Genomic DNA, 14350 nt, shown 5'->3' with positions numbered 1-14350 from the left:
GTCAACCACACAGAGTTTGTGGAACTAAAGCAAATTGACAGGCCTGCAAACCATGAGTGGTGGACAAATTCATAATCAGCAGCAGAAATAGTCCAACACATTTCCTTTTAATTTTAGTTAACAGAAAAGGTGGAGGTGTTGTATTGCACTAAATAGTTTATTTAGTTGTTGTTTTGCACTGGGTGATGGGAAGTTTTTACTGGGTATGTTATGTCACAGAGATTGTTAGTCCCCCTTTCTCATTACATGGTCTCTCCCCTATGCACCCCCCTTTCTATAAACCTGGTTGTCTGTCCCATGGGTACCCCTCCCCTCACCCCTCCCCAGTGGAATCCCATTGGCCACGGTCCTCTTTCCCTGCCTCCATCCCCCTGGGGTATAAAACTCCACTGCAAGGGTACCACACCCTCTTTTCTACCTGGGTGGTCGTCACCACGGGAAGTGTCCTGTCCCAAGCCAATAAACAGGATACTCATCCCCATGTGGCGAAGAGCGCTTCTTGTCTTTTATTTCTGTCTATGCAAGTCCATGTGGGCCAGAGCCTGAGCTAGCTGGATTTGGATTCATATAACAGCCCAGAGACCTGCGGATTACTGCAAAAACCAACCCTCTTTCAGTTTAAAATTGCTCCCCCTTGTCCTATCACTACACACCCTCTAAAAAAGTCCCTGTCTCTCTTTTGTATAAAACAAAACCAAAATGTATTTGCACTTAAAGATAAAACATTGTAGTTATACTTCATGGAGAAAACATGGTCCACTGAGGTTCACATCCTTTCAAAAACATAAAAAACCCCCAAATTTTACAAAATACAATTACATGATCACCTGATTTTAAATTTTTGACTCTGATGTAATTAAAACCCATAATAATTTATATTAAATATCAAGATAAAGAGATGTTAGTATGAAAGATCTGGTCTCTCCCTGAGCACTTTGAATTCTTCCCAGTTTCATGCCTGTTGTTTCAGATGCATGGATAGAAAGTTAGTGATTAAAAACAGGGAATAGAAGCCTGCCCACTTTTAGTAATGGCAAAAGATGGAAACTGACTTAAAACAAAAACCTTTTACAATCTTTTTATTGACATTTGAAATAAAGGTTTCAAAAAATATGCTGTGAACTTCCTTAGTTGTTTATTAATGAATATTTTGAAAAACCAGATGAGGCATTCCAGGTTTTTTAAGGTGCATTTTATTTTACAAATGCATTTCATTTTACAAATGCATAAAAGTAGCACAACTTGTATAAAAAATATAACAATACAGTCAACTACAAAACAGCAGCATATCACACGCAGTCTGCAAGATTCTTTTTTTCTTCAAATTGTTTGTCTACTGCAAGTGAAAGGGCCTGAAGAAAAGTTGCCATTGTGACACTTGGGGACTGAAAATAAGAGAACATTTTGTTAGACACACCAAGGCAATAGGCAGACATAGTATTTTACATACAAGTCCCAGTATTTAAAAGAGAAATATTTAAATTTCACATTACAAAAATTGCAAGATTCTACAAACCAAACTGCAAGTTTATTTAAACTCGGCTATCACAGCAAACTCAAAGTCAACCTGTGCAAAGTCTTCAGTCACAATACTGTATACTGTATATTTGCTTAGAAAAAGGTTTTTAACAAATTATTATTTATAAAGTGGTAGTGGTTTGGGGAATTTTTTTTTCAGCAAGAAATTATAAGAGCACCAATATTAATGTTCATTTATTTAATTAAAAGTAGAATGCTCTTGGGCAGATCAATCCCACCTGTCTTCTTCATCCTGTTCTAAATTATGGACAACACATAATTGTTTCGGTCTACAAAGCTGCAGAAACAAGTGCAGTTTTGATTAAAAGGGAGGTTTGGACTAATCTTTCACTTCAGGCAGTGTTCAGATGTCTTCCTGCCTGTCTCAAACTCAACTCAAAATATAATGAACAGAATAAACTCACTTGAATATAATAAACTTACTTGAATATAAAGTGCATGTGCTAGGAAAGGAAGCTTTCTCAGGACCCGGCCACCAAGACCTTCACTTTTTCTATGGTAAAACAGAGACAAGTGCTGCTTAAATGCTAAATATCCACTCTTAAAAGGAGGCCTTTCCTTTTTCTGTGTTTCTCTATTAAGTTGCTCCAAAAGAACTTCAGATGACAATTCAGTAGGTCACTTGCAGCTCTTTTAGCAGGAAGTGAACAGACAAATTCTGCTTATGGGAGGCTACACAGCAGCAGCACAGGCACAGCTGCCTGCCAATGCTTACATCAGGCCCTTCACATTGTTGTGCCAATCTCATGAATTTGGGGGGATGTCTACCACAGCATGGTATGGACACAACCACTTTTGGAAGGACTGGGAAAAAAAACTGGTTTGAGTGCTGGTCCTTATGGGTACTGCCTGTCTCCTTCTACCTACCATTTACACAGTTTTCTTCACCTCACCCACTTCGTATATGTTAGCATCTTCTCCAAGCACTGCTCTGTGTACATAAAATGCAAACCTCTGTGCCTGGAAAAACTTACTTGCTTTTACTTCACTCCTCACTAGTTAAGACTGCATACTTCACGAACAGAAAGAAAACACACTTTGCATACTTTATGAATATTATTTTGTTCCATAGGGATCTGCACTTTGGAAAAAAACATTGCTTGATATTGTGAATATAATTTTTATTGTTTCAAGAACTGTTATGCTGCAGTGAAAGACCATTTGCTCTACCAGCATACTCAGCAAACCACAATGCTATCTATTTACACTTTATTCCTCTCCCCCTTGTTTCTGTCCACTTATATCTCTACACTGAATACTGATCTAGCAGATGGCAAGACATTTCAAAACACTTTCTTAGCAGGACCTAAGGCACGTGCTATTTCTGCCAAAGTGCATTACAATTCCCAATATCCATTGAAAACTAAGGCTAATCCAGCCAGCAATTTGTCAAGAGGACTTCAAATGGCAGAGCAAAAACCACAAGCAGTACTAGACCAAGCCAGATCTGAGACTAAGACATGTTAGCAAATTGTGATTGCTTCCACTTTTTGTCCCCTGAAGGTTTTTGCACTTTCCCAAACAGAAAAAAAAAAAGAGCTGTTTCAGATCTCCAGTTGTTGGGAAATTTGGTTACTTTTACACATCATTCCATAACTCAGTATGTATGTATGAAAAAAGTAGAATTTCAGAATCTTACCTTGAGATATCTTTCAGTACAAGGCTTAACCTTGACACATTATTTTCTATGAAGCCGATCATCTCAAGCTCTCTGAGTGTCAGAAGCTGCTGTCGAGGATATATTATTTGACACTAGAAACGAGAGTTACAAACTGTTGTATGAAAAATAAATGCATTCAAAATTAAATTTTACAGTAAGAGTGGAAATACAGAAAAGGAATGAAATTTACATATTTTTGTTACTTAGGAAGTATGATTAAAATGCACAATTTATTAAAATATGGCATTTTACAGTTTTGCTTTCAAGTATTACCTTCATCAGTTCTTCCAGGCAAGAAAGATATATTCTAAATATTGCTGCAGTAGATGGAGGTCCAATGTATTGTTTTATGTCAGCCCTGTCTACAAAGGCCATGTCAATTTTCTCTGTAATATTTGAAGTAGTCAGGATAACTACATTGGGATACCTTCAAGACAAAAATAGATTTTTAGGTCACATGTAAAAGATTTATCTCCTTTTATGACTGACAAGTTGATACCTTCCTTCTTATGCTTCAAATAATTTTATGCAATAAACTGTCACATCATTCTTGTCAATCAGGAATTACACTAAATTATCTGAAGCTCTTGGCCAGGTATTACCAGACTATTTCAATGCATAGTGTCTTTCCTTCAGCTGTTTCCCAAGTGTCCACAGTTCCTCTAATTCTATTTCAGAAATGATATATGGTAACTACCTAGAATCTACTGGCATAGCTTCTGACACACACAAAGAAGATTATGAAAAGAATTGTAAATGTGAACCTTTAATCAGCATGTTTTACATTTCAATTTTGATGTCTGCTCTCCAAGCAGACATCATGATGCTCTGTCCTTTTTCTCTCTCTGTCGTTAGGGGAAGCATATTGTCCATAGATTTGATTGTCCATCCAGGTGCATGTAAAATATTCTGTTGGATTACTCCTATTTCTTTTCAAGATTAGCAAAATGAACAAAGAATAACTATTCACTAATTAATCTGGTTTAGTATTCCAAGTAGGAATTGAAATTTAGCAGGAATAGGAATACTGAAACTGTCAATTACCTTTTGCTGTTGCAATAATATGCAAACAATACCTTTTAATCTGGTCTATTTGTGTCAGTACAGCATTGACCACACGAATAGCATCTGAAGGCTCTGTGCCTGCCTTGAAGGCACTGCGAGCTGCTGTGAGGCTTTCCACCTACAAAAACCCAAACCAATCAACCAAAACAACAAGAACAAAATCACCAAACACCAAGAAAAACAAAAAGATTGCACTTTTGGAGTCCTGGCAGCAAACAGGTAACCCATGCAACACACCTTCAGATTCCTGTGCCTACTATCTAAAACTTCTTCAAAATCTTTTGTTAGGTAGGAATTTCCAGGGAAAAAGAAAGGCATGTCAAGGAAGTAAAGTGTAGTGAGGAAAATTCCTTTTTGGACAGCAGAATGGAGGCTGATTTGCATTTAAATTCTGGAGGTGGAGGAATGGAACACCACCAGAATAATGAATAGGTTGAATTTAGAGTGAGATTCCCCATAGGAACTCCAATATGACAAAGCTATATAAGGTACATACTTACTAAGTTGCTTTTGTATGCAAGTTTGAAAAAAATCTAACAACAATGATCTGAAGCAGATTCACATTTTTTAGAGCTTTACAAAAAATGTAAATAATACAAATCTGGGCTACTTTGAAGTTTAAAACAATATAATGTAAACATACAGCAGCAAGGGAAATTCCACCAAGAAAGGTTTCAATTAATTTTCAGCTGGAATTTGCCTGCTAGGTCACACTATGCTCCTTCCAAACCTCTCAAATCTGCAGCAGTCAAAACTAAAGTTCACTCATCTGCACAATCATGTAGCTTACGAAATAGCATAAATGTGCTTTTATTGTTCTTTATGAATGAGCACTATTGCAGCTCCTTCCCATCCATTTCCTTTCTGCTATATTTTATGCATAACAATGCTATTGGAATCATACCTCATCAATCAGTACAAATACAAGAGCATCTCTGTCATCAACTAACTCTTGGATCTTCTGGAACATCTTGGTTACAAGCTTGCCGCTCTAGAAAGACACCATATGCATATGTTGACTATTTCCTTACCACACAACTTTCTAAGGCTTATCATATTTAAAGGTGTAAATGCCTGGGTTTAAAAACAACTTTCTAAAAAAACTTCTCTTTAAGCATTTTCAAACATATTAATTATTCTGAACAATCTCTGGTGCACATATTTAGGAAACAAGCTAAACAGAATAATTACAGTGTAATTTCTAAAATATGTAGCTTATTTTATTAGGTACATCAATACATACCTCAGAAAACCATTTAGAGAAAAGGCTATGGCTGTTTATCTCAATTAACTGTCCATACCTATACCTAAAGTATGAAGAGAAAAAGAAGTATCAACTCCATTCTAAATAAAAATCAGAGATATCAATAACTTCTGTAAGTGTCATTCCTGACGTTCTGACCCTGGAATTCTGTGAATTAGTACTTTAAATTACTTACCTTTCAAAATATAATACATATTTTACTGATATTATTTTTTTTGCTGGAACTTGTCATGTTGCTGAAAATGTAACTAGAATTCTTATATTAAATTGCTATTAGAATTTCCTCATTAGAATAGGGTAAGTAACTCTTACCATGATAATTGCCTCATTCTTCTCTTTGTGTAAGATTTTCTTCAGTATAGCAAGAAGTGACAAAGTATCTCAACCACACATTATATAGCTTATGATTTTCATATGTTCAGTTTGGACTAGAGTAGGATCATGCAAATACACATTATTTATGCTACACCTTTTATTTTATATCTTTGGTTTTTTAATATAGATCTGTTAGGTTGCTATGAACTTTTAGGCTATTTCTTATGATCTGTCTGAAATAGAAACTGACCTCTGCAGATTGCAGCATTCAGACAATCCAAGCACAAAAGAAATTAGTTTAAAAAACCACTACCTATTAAAACCAGGCTCTATCAAACATGAAGATACAAAAACCAAAATACTCCTTGATCCTCTGCCCTTTAATAATCATTGATGTACAAAGTGGGCAAAAATCACTGTACTGGCACTGGAATGTCTTTAACACACCTGGGACAATTATTTACACATTTTACAAGGCCTTAAAATATCCTAATCAGTCTAGCAGATCAATTTTATTGCTAGCCTGGTGCACTACAAAAAAGAAGACATAATAGCACTAAGTACAAGTTACTTGAAAATAAATATGAGATATACTTGGGCTAATGAAAAAGAACAACTACGTATAGTAAGCTAAAGTGAAAGTTTTCCAAACAAAAAAAAATCACCTGTATGAGAGTCGAATTGTCAGCTTCTGAGCCAATGCTTTACAGAGAGAAGTTTTCCCAGTTCCAGGAGGGCCTGATTTGAAATCAGATCCATATATTACACAGAGTCTGCATTATATTGTTAATGACATTTAACAGATTTTTAACTATTTTATTTCATTACAGCACTAATTGTAGAGTAAAATCACAGCAAATAATGATTGTGTACACTAGAGTATTTTGAGAAAATTGCTTCCTTGACTACAATCCTAGAGCTAATGCTGGATTTTATATGTATGCAGACACCATAAAGTTAAAACACTCAACAGCCAGAGAAGCAGAGTATCACCCCGGCAGGGCTAAACCTCATCAGCATTCTCTATAATCAGTGCTATGCTCAAACTTGTATCTTCCTGAAACGCACTCTTTTAACTTGGAAAACAGAAACATATCACAATCAGTTTGATCAGCTGTCCACTCTCCCAGAAATTTCTTCCTTGGGGAAACCCAGATCATCTTGAGAACTATACTCTGAGACAAACCTTTTGGATTTGACTTTATATCCTATGGAAGAGCCACAAAGACTTCCTCCAAAGAGGCAAATACAAGCACAATTACCAGAGTATGAGTCTGAAATAAAGTCTTTCAAATAAAAATATCTAAAAAAGAAGCTTCTAAATTGTAGAAGTAAATTGATAGTTGTAACTTAAGTACAACAAACAAATATTTCCACTATGACCTTTTATTTCTGAATACCAGTCTTGATGACAAAATCAGTGCAAGATGCACTTTGCAAGAAAATGGATTCAGTTGATGCTAATCTCGTTGGTGGTACAACCTCTACAGTAAGCTAGAACTGACTGAAGATTTCAGCTTCACTAAAATAACTAAAAGTAACTAAACTAGCAAGTGTTGGCAACAGAACAGTGTCAACAACACAACACAGATTCCCAGTTTCCCCAAAGTTTTTAAAAAGCTATAACTAAAAAAAATTTAGTACTGCAATAGAAGTTTAACTAATATATGCCTCCTAGTATCTTCAGTATCTGCATTATTTTTGTTCATTCTGTAAAAATGCAACAGTATCACTTAAAATTAAGAAATCCATAGTTGTCACTGCACTGTAAGCTTTAGAATTTAAATCCATGCAAAACAGAATATGTGAACATTGATTTGACTCTGACATTACATTTCATCCAAATTTGTACTATTGAGGTGCTGCTTTCATATCACCTCATTTCACTACATAGGATTGCAGTACAAGTCTTTCCAGAAGGAAAGTATAAACAGCTGGCCAGTGAATCTACTTGGCTTAAAACAGATCATTTTTACCATGCAGCAAAACAACTCTGTTCCATGATATCAGGTTGCTGTCAACATTTTTGTCAGAAAATAATAATGTTGTCGTCACATAATCGAGTAACTAAATGAAGAGGACAGATAGAAAGACACAAATTAGAGTCATAATAACAAATACAACCACAAGTAGAATCAATCTCTAATGATGTCTATTGTGTATACTCATAACAACAACAAAAAAAAGAGCTCATCTCTTTACTCAAATTTATTTCTGCAAAGGATGGGAATTCATTTCTGTCCTGCCCTCAAGAATAAGAATAGCATGTACTTGGCACAAATGGAGTTCCAGAACTTTTAAATGGATAAATTAAATGCTTCAAGGAAGGAAAATTGATTTTATTCTTCATTGTCCCATGTACTGTGTGTCTATAAAACACAAGCTGCCTAAGCACAGAGAATCAAAGACTCAAATTCTGGGTCCTGTTTAGGTGTTGTACAGCTATACATTTGTACAGTTTGTTATAGTCAGCACACCAAACAAAACATTTCCTGTCACATTTATTTCCTTTTTACTGAAGCATTTGTATCAGCTTCTACAAGGAATTCGTAGATTAATTCATTCCTCCAAATAACGGAAGTTGCATGTATTTCCTGGAATGATTGCTTCTAAAAATACTGCAGTTTCATTTTAGAATTATCTAGAATTAGGAAGTAGAGAACTCTTTCAATAAAATGAATATGAACTTCAGGTGTGAATCTATAATGACTTTTACCTATAACACCTGATACCACATTATCTTCTGTTGCTCTTACATGTAACGAGCTTTAGATCCCTGCACGTTGATGGGACAATACAGTGGTGCTCCTGCAATGGTGCATCATGCTTGAGATGGAGCAATCACACAACAGCAAAAACAACTGAACTTAATCCACATATTTGTCAAAATTCTCACTGTGCTATTTTGAAAATTCACAGCAACTATTTCAGAGCCCATAGAACCCAAACATGCTCAGGCATTCCCATGGTTTAAAGGAAGATTTATCACAATTTTACAGTAGTAGTTCAAGTTTTAGCCATTAAAAGCAACCATTTCTTTCTACCCATATACACTTACACTCAACAGTGATCAGCTTGCTGCTATTTAGTACACCAGCAAGTCTAATGAAATAGTCTTGTCATTTCACAGATGACTTTGAAAACTGTTCCATAAATTACACAAATGTGGACGTATTAATTGATTTTTACCTTATCAATTAAGAAGTACCATCACTGGAATGTTTTGCTTTTCTGTATTTGGTTATAAAGACTTAAGTGAAAATACTGTATCTATAGTATTACAAATAAGCTAATGAATTAATTATGTGTCCAAGAACTTCAGTTAGAAGCTGAATTGAACGATTTGTGGGTTTTATTTGCATCACAATTACTAAATTTCAGATTACCGTATTACTGCTCTACAATCTCTGGCAGTTATCATCACAACCTCTGATGAATGCACGGGATCTTCAAGCTAGAAAACGACCCCATGGAAGTGTTTTGTTTCTTTCCAATGTCTTGCCAGCATTCAAGTGGCAGGGCACTCAGCTTTGGTCAAATCACTGAATAAGCATTTGCACGAACAGCAGCCCTGCTTGCCTACATTACTGCCAAGTCCATTAACTGTTTAGCTGCTGCCAGAAATAAAGTTAAACTCCCATTCCCTTCTGCCCAGCCTGCACCCATATCTCCATAGGATGCAGCAAACTTCAAACAGGTTTAATTTCAGCTCTTACTTCTTCTCAAGCAATTTTAATTGTTATTCATTTCCAACTTACATTTGATTTTACTTCAGTGTCATAGATAAGACTTTCCCAAAGGCCATGGAATTCAGCTGCAAAAGCAATATATTATATACCTGTTTAGTATAAATCAATCTGGAAACCTGTAACTCATCATTGCAGCACAAAACAGTTTTCAAATTATGCTCAACTAAAATGAAGAATTAAGAACACATATATGAAAGCAAGTAAAGCATCTGTGGGGAAAAAAAAAGTTTTTCAACTTTTCAACTTAATTTTTCTCAAAATGCAAACACCACTTTCTAACAGACAAATTCAGCAGTTTCCCAGCTTCTATTTCCTCCAATATCTGTGACAAGAAATTAATGTTAATTTCTTAACATGAAATGAAAAATATCATTCCTTCCATTCTCAGTAGAGGATGAACTTACATTTCATCAAGGAAGCAATGAAAACTAGTGGTAGGAGGAGGGTTTTAAGGCAAATTTTATCATTCAAGTTTGCCTTTTTTTTTTTTTAACATCAAGATATAGAGGACCAAAAAACCATGTAGCTGAATAATGCATAAAAGCCTAAAGTTGTCATTTGAGTATCAATCATTCCTAGCCATTGGCTTCTAACTTTCAGCAAAGAAAAGCATAAAAGACTGAACAACTATAAACCACAAAATTGTGGCAATAATTGCTGCAGTGTGTTTTCTTTAGTTTTTATTGGCATGCTCACTATCTAATTTGTGATTTTTTACAATCCCTTTGTGTTGTCCTCCCCTTGCCTTTGGAGTGGCACAGGTTTGCATCTCATGTTTCTAAATTTAGACTTGCTCCCCCATTGTTATTCAGTTCGGTTACCTGTCAGTCCTTCATTTGTTACCCAGCCACTCCCTGCCAAGTTTCAAACCCCTCCCCTTCCAAGTTGTCAATCCCTCCTCTCCCTACCCTTTTCCCCAGAACCTTCCTTACTCCTTCTCCCCCTAGGTGTCAATCCTTCCCCAAACCTGCCCTCTCTACTTGGAACCCCATTGTTTAGAACCCAAATTACTCCCTTCCCTAGTGCTCTTTCATTCGTCTAAGTATGAATTACCCCCCCTCAGACCCCCCCCAACCATATCCCTATTGGTTTGTTACCCTAAACCCCTCCTCCCGACAAATGTTATAAAAACTCCTGTTAACCTCAAGTCAAGGTCTTGGCTGTTTGGAGTCCTAAACTCAAGGGAAATTACCACCAAATAAAGCCACCCCAGCTCTACCCCAAGACCCATGCTGCTGTCTTTTTGTTCCTGTGCCTAACCTCTACTGGTAGCTGGAATTCTGCAGAGCTTGAAGGGGGGGGTCTGTTGCACCTCTGTTGTCTCTGAGCTGGGTCACCCTGATTTTAGCGCACTGCGACAATAATGTCAATGTATCAGATTTAATTCTTCCTGAAAACTAATGTAATAAGGCATTTCACAACATGGAAAGAGTAGGAAATGCTTCAAAATTACTGTCTCTCTGAGCTAAAGCTCACACTTGTGCTTTTCCTTTCAGGCAGAGAATCAAATTTCCCCAAGCACAGGACAGTAACAGGCAGGTCTGGCTCTATCACAGAGGAAAGCCTGATTTTTCCTCTCCAGAAGATAAAGACTAAATCTCTTTACTTTGTTACTGTTTATAAAAGCATAAGATAAAGACTAAATCTTTTACTTTGTTAGTGTTTATAAAAGCAGTACTGTCATGGGGGCTGGAAGCCAGCAGTGGGCTCTGGAAAATGAATATTTAAAGTGATAAGCTTCTTGTGGATCTTCAAGTTAAAAAAAAACTTGGAATGCAACCACCAGTGTTAAAAACTTGCATGCTTCTGATTATAACTACACATTTTAGACCACAAGACCAGTTATTTCCACACATCCACAAGTATTACAGAAATAAAGGATGTGTTTTGGAATCATCTGCAGCACGTCAGTCAAAACCACAAAGGAAAAAGTCCAAATATATTTGTTCCATAAAGAAAAAACTCCAAACATATTTGTTATATAGACAAACAACAAATAGAAATAGTACCTTTATTGGTAACTATAAACACTTATAGCCTTTGCAATATTTTCTTTATTGTTCTAGAGCTCCCAGAAATGCTACACAGGTACCTGCTGGTAACACCCAGTGGTGAGCTGCAGTGATATCATCATTCTCTTCCTCCAGGTTTTCAGAGGTTGGTCCTTCTTCATTCAGATGAAAAACATGAAGAGAAAGACTGCTTGTGCTCAGGTCAATAGGCTAGAATGAACATAAAAAGATTTGTTACCTGTCATATTTCTCATTTAAAGCCAGTTGAACAAAAGAAAGTTACAGTTCTCAGCTGGCATTTTTCTCTGAAGCCTACTATCTCTGTTTCAGACCTTAATAAGCAGTAAAAAAAAATTTGCCACCTTTTCCTAGTTATACTAGTCAGCTTAAGAAGAGATACTACATCATTCTAGAGACCTTGTCTTGCTTCTGCCCTTGGGGTACCAGAAGTCCACCTACAACTAGTTCAGGGGCACATAAACAGAGGTGCACGTTCTTGACCAGGAATACCTGTCTGTCCTTCAGTTTCAGGTCCGTGTCCACAATTGCCACAGACTGGACATTGTTGTTAAGGAAAGGGTCGTCAAATTCTGTCCACTTGTAATCACCAAACACGATGTTGTGTCTGTTCAACAGCTTTAAGACACTCATCCTAATATCTTCTTTCTTGGCCACACTAACAAGAAAGAAACGTCATTACTTTATGGCATTGACCTTTATAAGGCAATTTGAATTACTGTTGGAAAGTGTTATTTCATACATGAGGCTTTCACGGAAAATAGCTTCTATCTTGCACACACCAAAAAACCCAACCAAACAACCAACCAACAAAACCCCCAATCCTAAAAAAACAACTAACACAAAAAAATCCCAAACCCACTCAATCCTCCTCCAGCATTCTACAGGAAAAAAGAACCTGTCAGATTAAGTCTGTCTGCAAAAGCAACAAGCTGGACAGTTGTTTTTAATTTGTGCATTAAAAGACATAATCCAAGTAATACTATTTGCTCTGTCTGAGGTCGTATCTGGGGATACTGAATGAGACAGCTAGAAGACTTCAAGAATGGAAAGCAGTTATGCAATCTGTGTTTCAGCAGGAAACCCAGAAAGACTCAGAGCCAAGCTACAGACTGAATTTGGAAGCTCTATTATGCTTTCAGGACAGCTGAAACATCAGGATGGGGACACAATATAGGGAGAATTCCAGAAGAGACAAAAACTACAGGAAAAGGAATACCATTTGAAGATTTAACTTAATTTTGCAATTTCACTCATCTAGAACCAGTGCAAATTCTCAGTTCTCTGTTAAGCCTGGCAAAAATAGCACAGTGTATATTTTATGCTTTGATTTTTCTAATGTCTCGGATGTGCTCTCCCATATCCTTAAGACATCCAAAACAGTAAGATAAGAACTGGATAAATAGACAAGGAGGGTTGGACTGTCTAGCTCAGAGGGCTGTGATTAGTAGAAAGATTAAGCAGAGCTGTCAGTAACTTGGGTGGGGAAAAGCAGTGTGATGCTGTTAGCATTGGGACCAGCACTGTTTTTGCATCCTTGACAATGGGATTGAAAGTGACTGCAACGAGTTTATGGATATCACCAAAGCAAGGAAAACTTTCTGGAGGGTGGGGCTGTTGTTCAGAGGGACCTCTGCAGCTTGGCAATATGGTCTTACTGGAAACTTTTGACGTTCAGCAAAGGTAAACATGAAATCTTAGCTCTCCACCCACTGCCCAGATAACAGAACAGATCAGAGGCTAACTGAATGACATGCTGTTTTGCAGAAAAGGGCCTGTGGGTACTGGGTGGACAAGCTGGCAATAAGTCAAGTGTGCCCCTGCTACTAATGAGGACAACCTTATTTGAGGCTGTGCTACCAAGATTGCAGATGTTAGGGAGAGCAGTGTTTCCATCCACTGGCTTTGTAAGACCACATCTGGAGTACTGTGAGCAGTTGTCAGCATAGACACAACAGAGACAAGGATAAACTGGGGCAAACCCATAACGTGGCCAACAACTTCGCTATGAGACTGGATGACATGACCCACAAGGTGAAACTGAGCAAAGTGTATTTGCTCAATCTTAGGAAAAGACACAGGTGAGGAAACTCCCGGGAGAGCACAGAGAAGGCAGAGCTGGGTCCTGAGGGCTCTTGGAGATGCGTAGAACGAGGCCGAGAGGAAACAAGCACAAGTGGCCCCAAGCAACGCTTTGATCAGAGACCTGCTCGACTTCTGGTGAACTTCTACATGGATCTGAACGCTGTCACACACGTTTGGGAGAGCTTGCTTCAAATCTCCAGCAGCGTCTTCCATCTTTCTCGCTCCTAGGGGAAAAGCGATACCAAAGAGAAGCGACTGCTACACGCCCACAGCACGGACGGCCCTTTCCCGGTGTCCCGTCCAGGTGCACACCGCCCCCCGCTAAGACCAGGTACGTGATCGGGACCAGGATCGGGATCGGCACCTTCCCTCCCTCAGGAGATGGCGACGACAGGCTCGGGACACGCCGCGAGCGCGGTCGCGCGTACGGACGGGCGGGCGGGCGGCTGCTCCCGCCTCAGCGCTGGGGACAGGGAATCACCTCAGGCAGGCACGGCCTTGGAAGCGACGCGCCGGGACAACGGAGATCGCGAGCGCGGGCGACCCGGAGGCACCAGGCACCGACTGCAGCAGCCGCTGTTTGTAAAGGGCGCGCTGGGCGAGGCAGGGCCGGCCCCTCACCCGGATCTTCCTCCGTGGCGGG

General features: G+C 38.1%; 1 protein-coding gene across 2 annotated transcripts; it reads right to left on the bottom strand.

Moving 5' to 3' along the window:
- Positions 1–1198: 1198 nt before the first annotated feature.
- TRIP13 (thyroid hormone receptor interactor 13) lies at positions 1199–14342 on the bottom strand. 2 transcript variants are annotated; one of them, XM_071450208.1, is made up of 14 exons: positions 14189–14342; positions 13829–13931; positions 12022–12280; positions 11685–11814; positions 9602–9657; positions 7820–7910; positions 6509–6581; positions 5508–5571; positions 5169–5255; positions 4276–4382; positions 3473–3626; positions 3179–3291; positions 1963–2032; positions 1199–1385 (listed from the first exon to the last, which is right to left on the bottom strand). In XM_071450208.1, the coding sequence occupies exons 2-14, from the start codon at positions 13918–13920 to the stop codon at positions 1290–1292; spliced, it is 1392 nt and encodes a 463-aa protein (XP_071306309.1). In that variant the 5' UTR covers positions 13921–13931; positions 14189–14342; the 3' UTR covers positions 1199–1289. The 2 variants fall into 2 exon arrangements, with proteins under 2 accessions (XP_071306309.1, XP_071306318.1); XM_071450217.1 differs by having other exon boundaries at positions 12115–12280; positions 14189–14341.
- Between the last annotated feature and the right edge of the window lie 8 nt (positions 14343–14350).

This window comes from Agelaius tricolor, unplaced genomic scaffold, assembly GCF_023055355.1.
Source record: "Agelaius tricolor isolate 1412-34295 unplaced genomic scaffold, bAgeTri1.0.p SCAF_2, whole genome shotgun sequence".
Classification (NCBI taxonomy): Eukaryota; Metazoa; Chordata; class Aves; order Passeriformes; family Icteridae; genus Agelaius; species Agelaius tricolor.
This window is presented reverse-complemented; position numbering and strand designations above follow the sequence as displayed.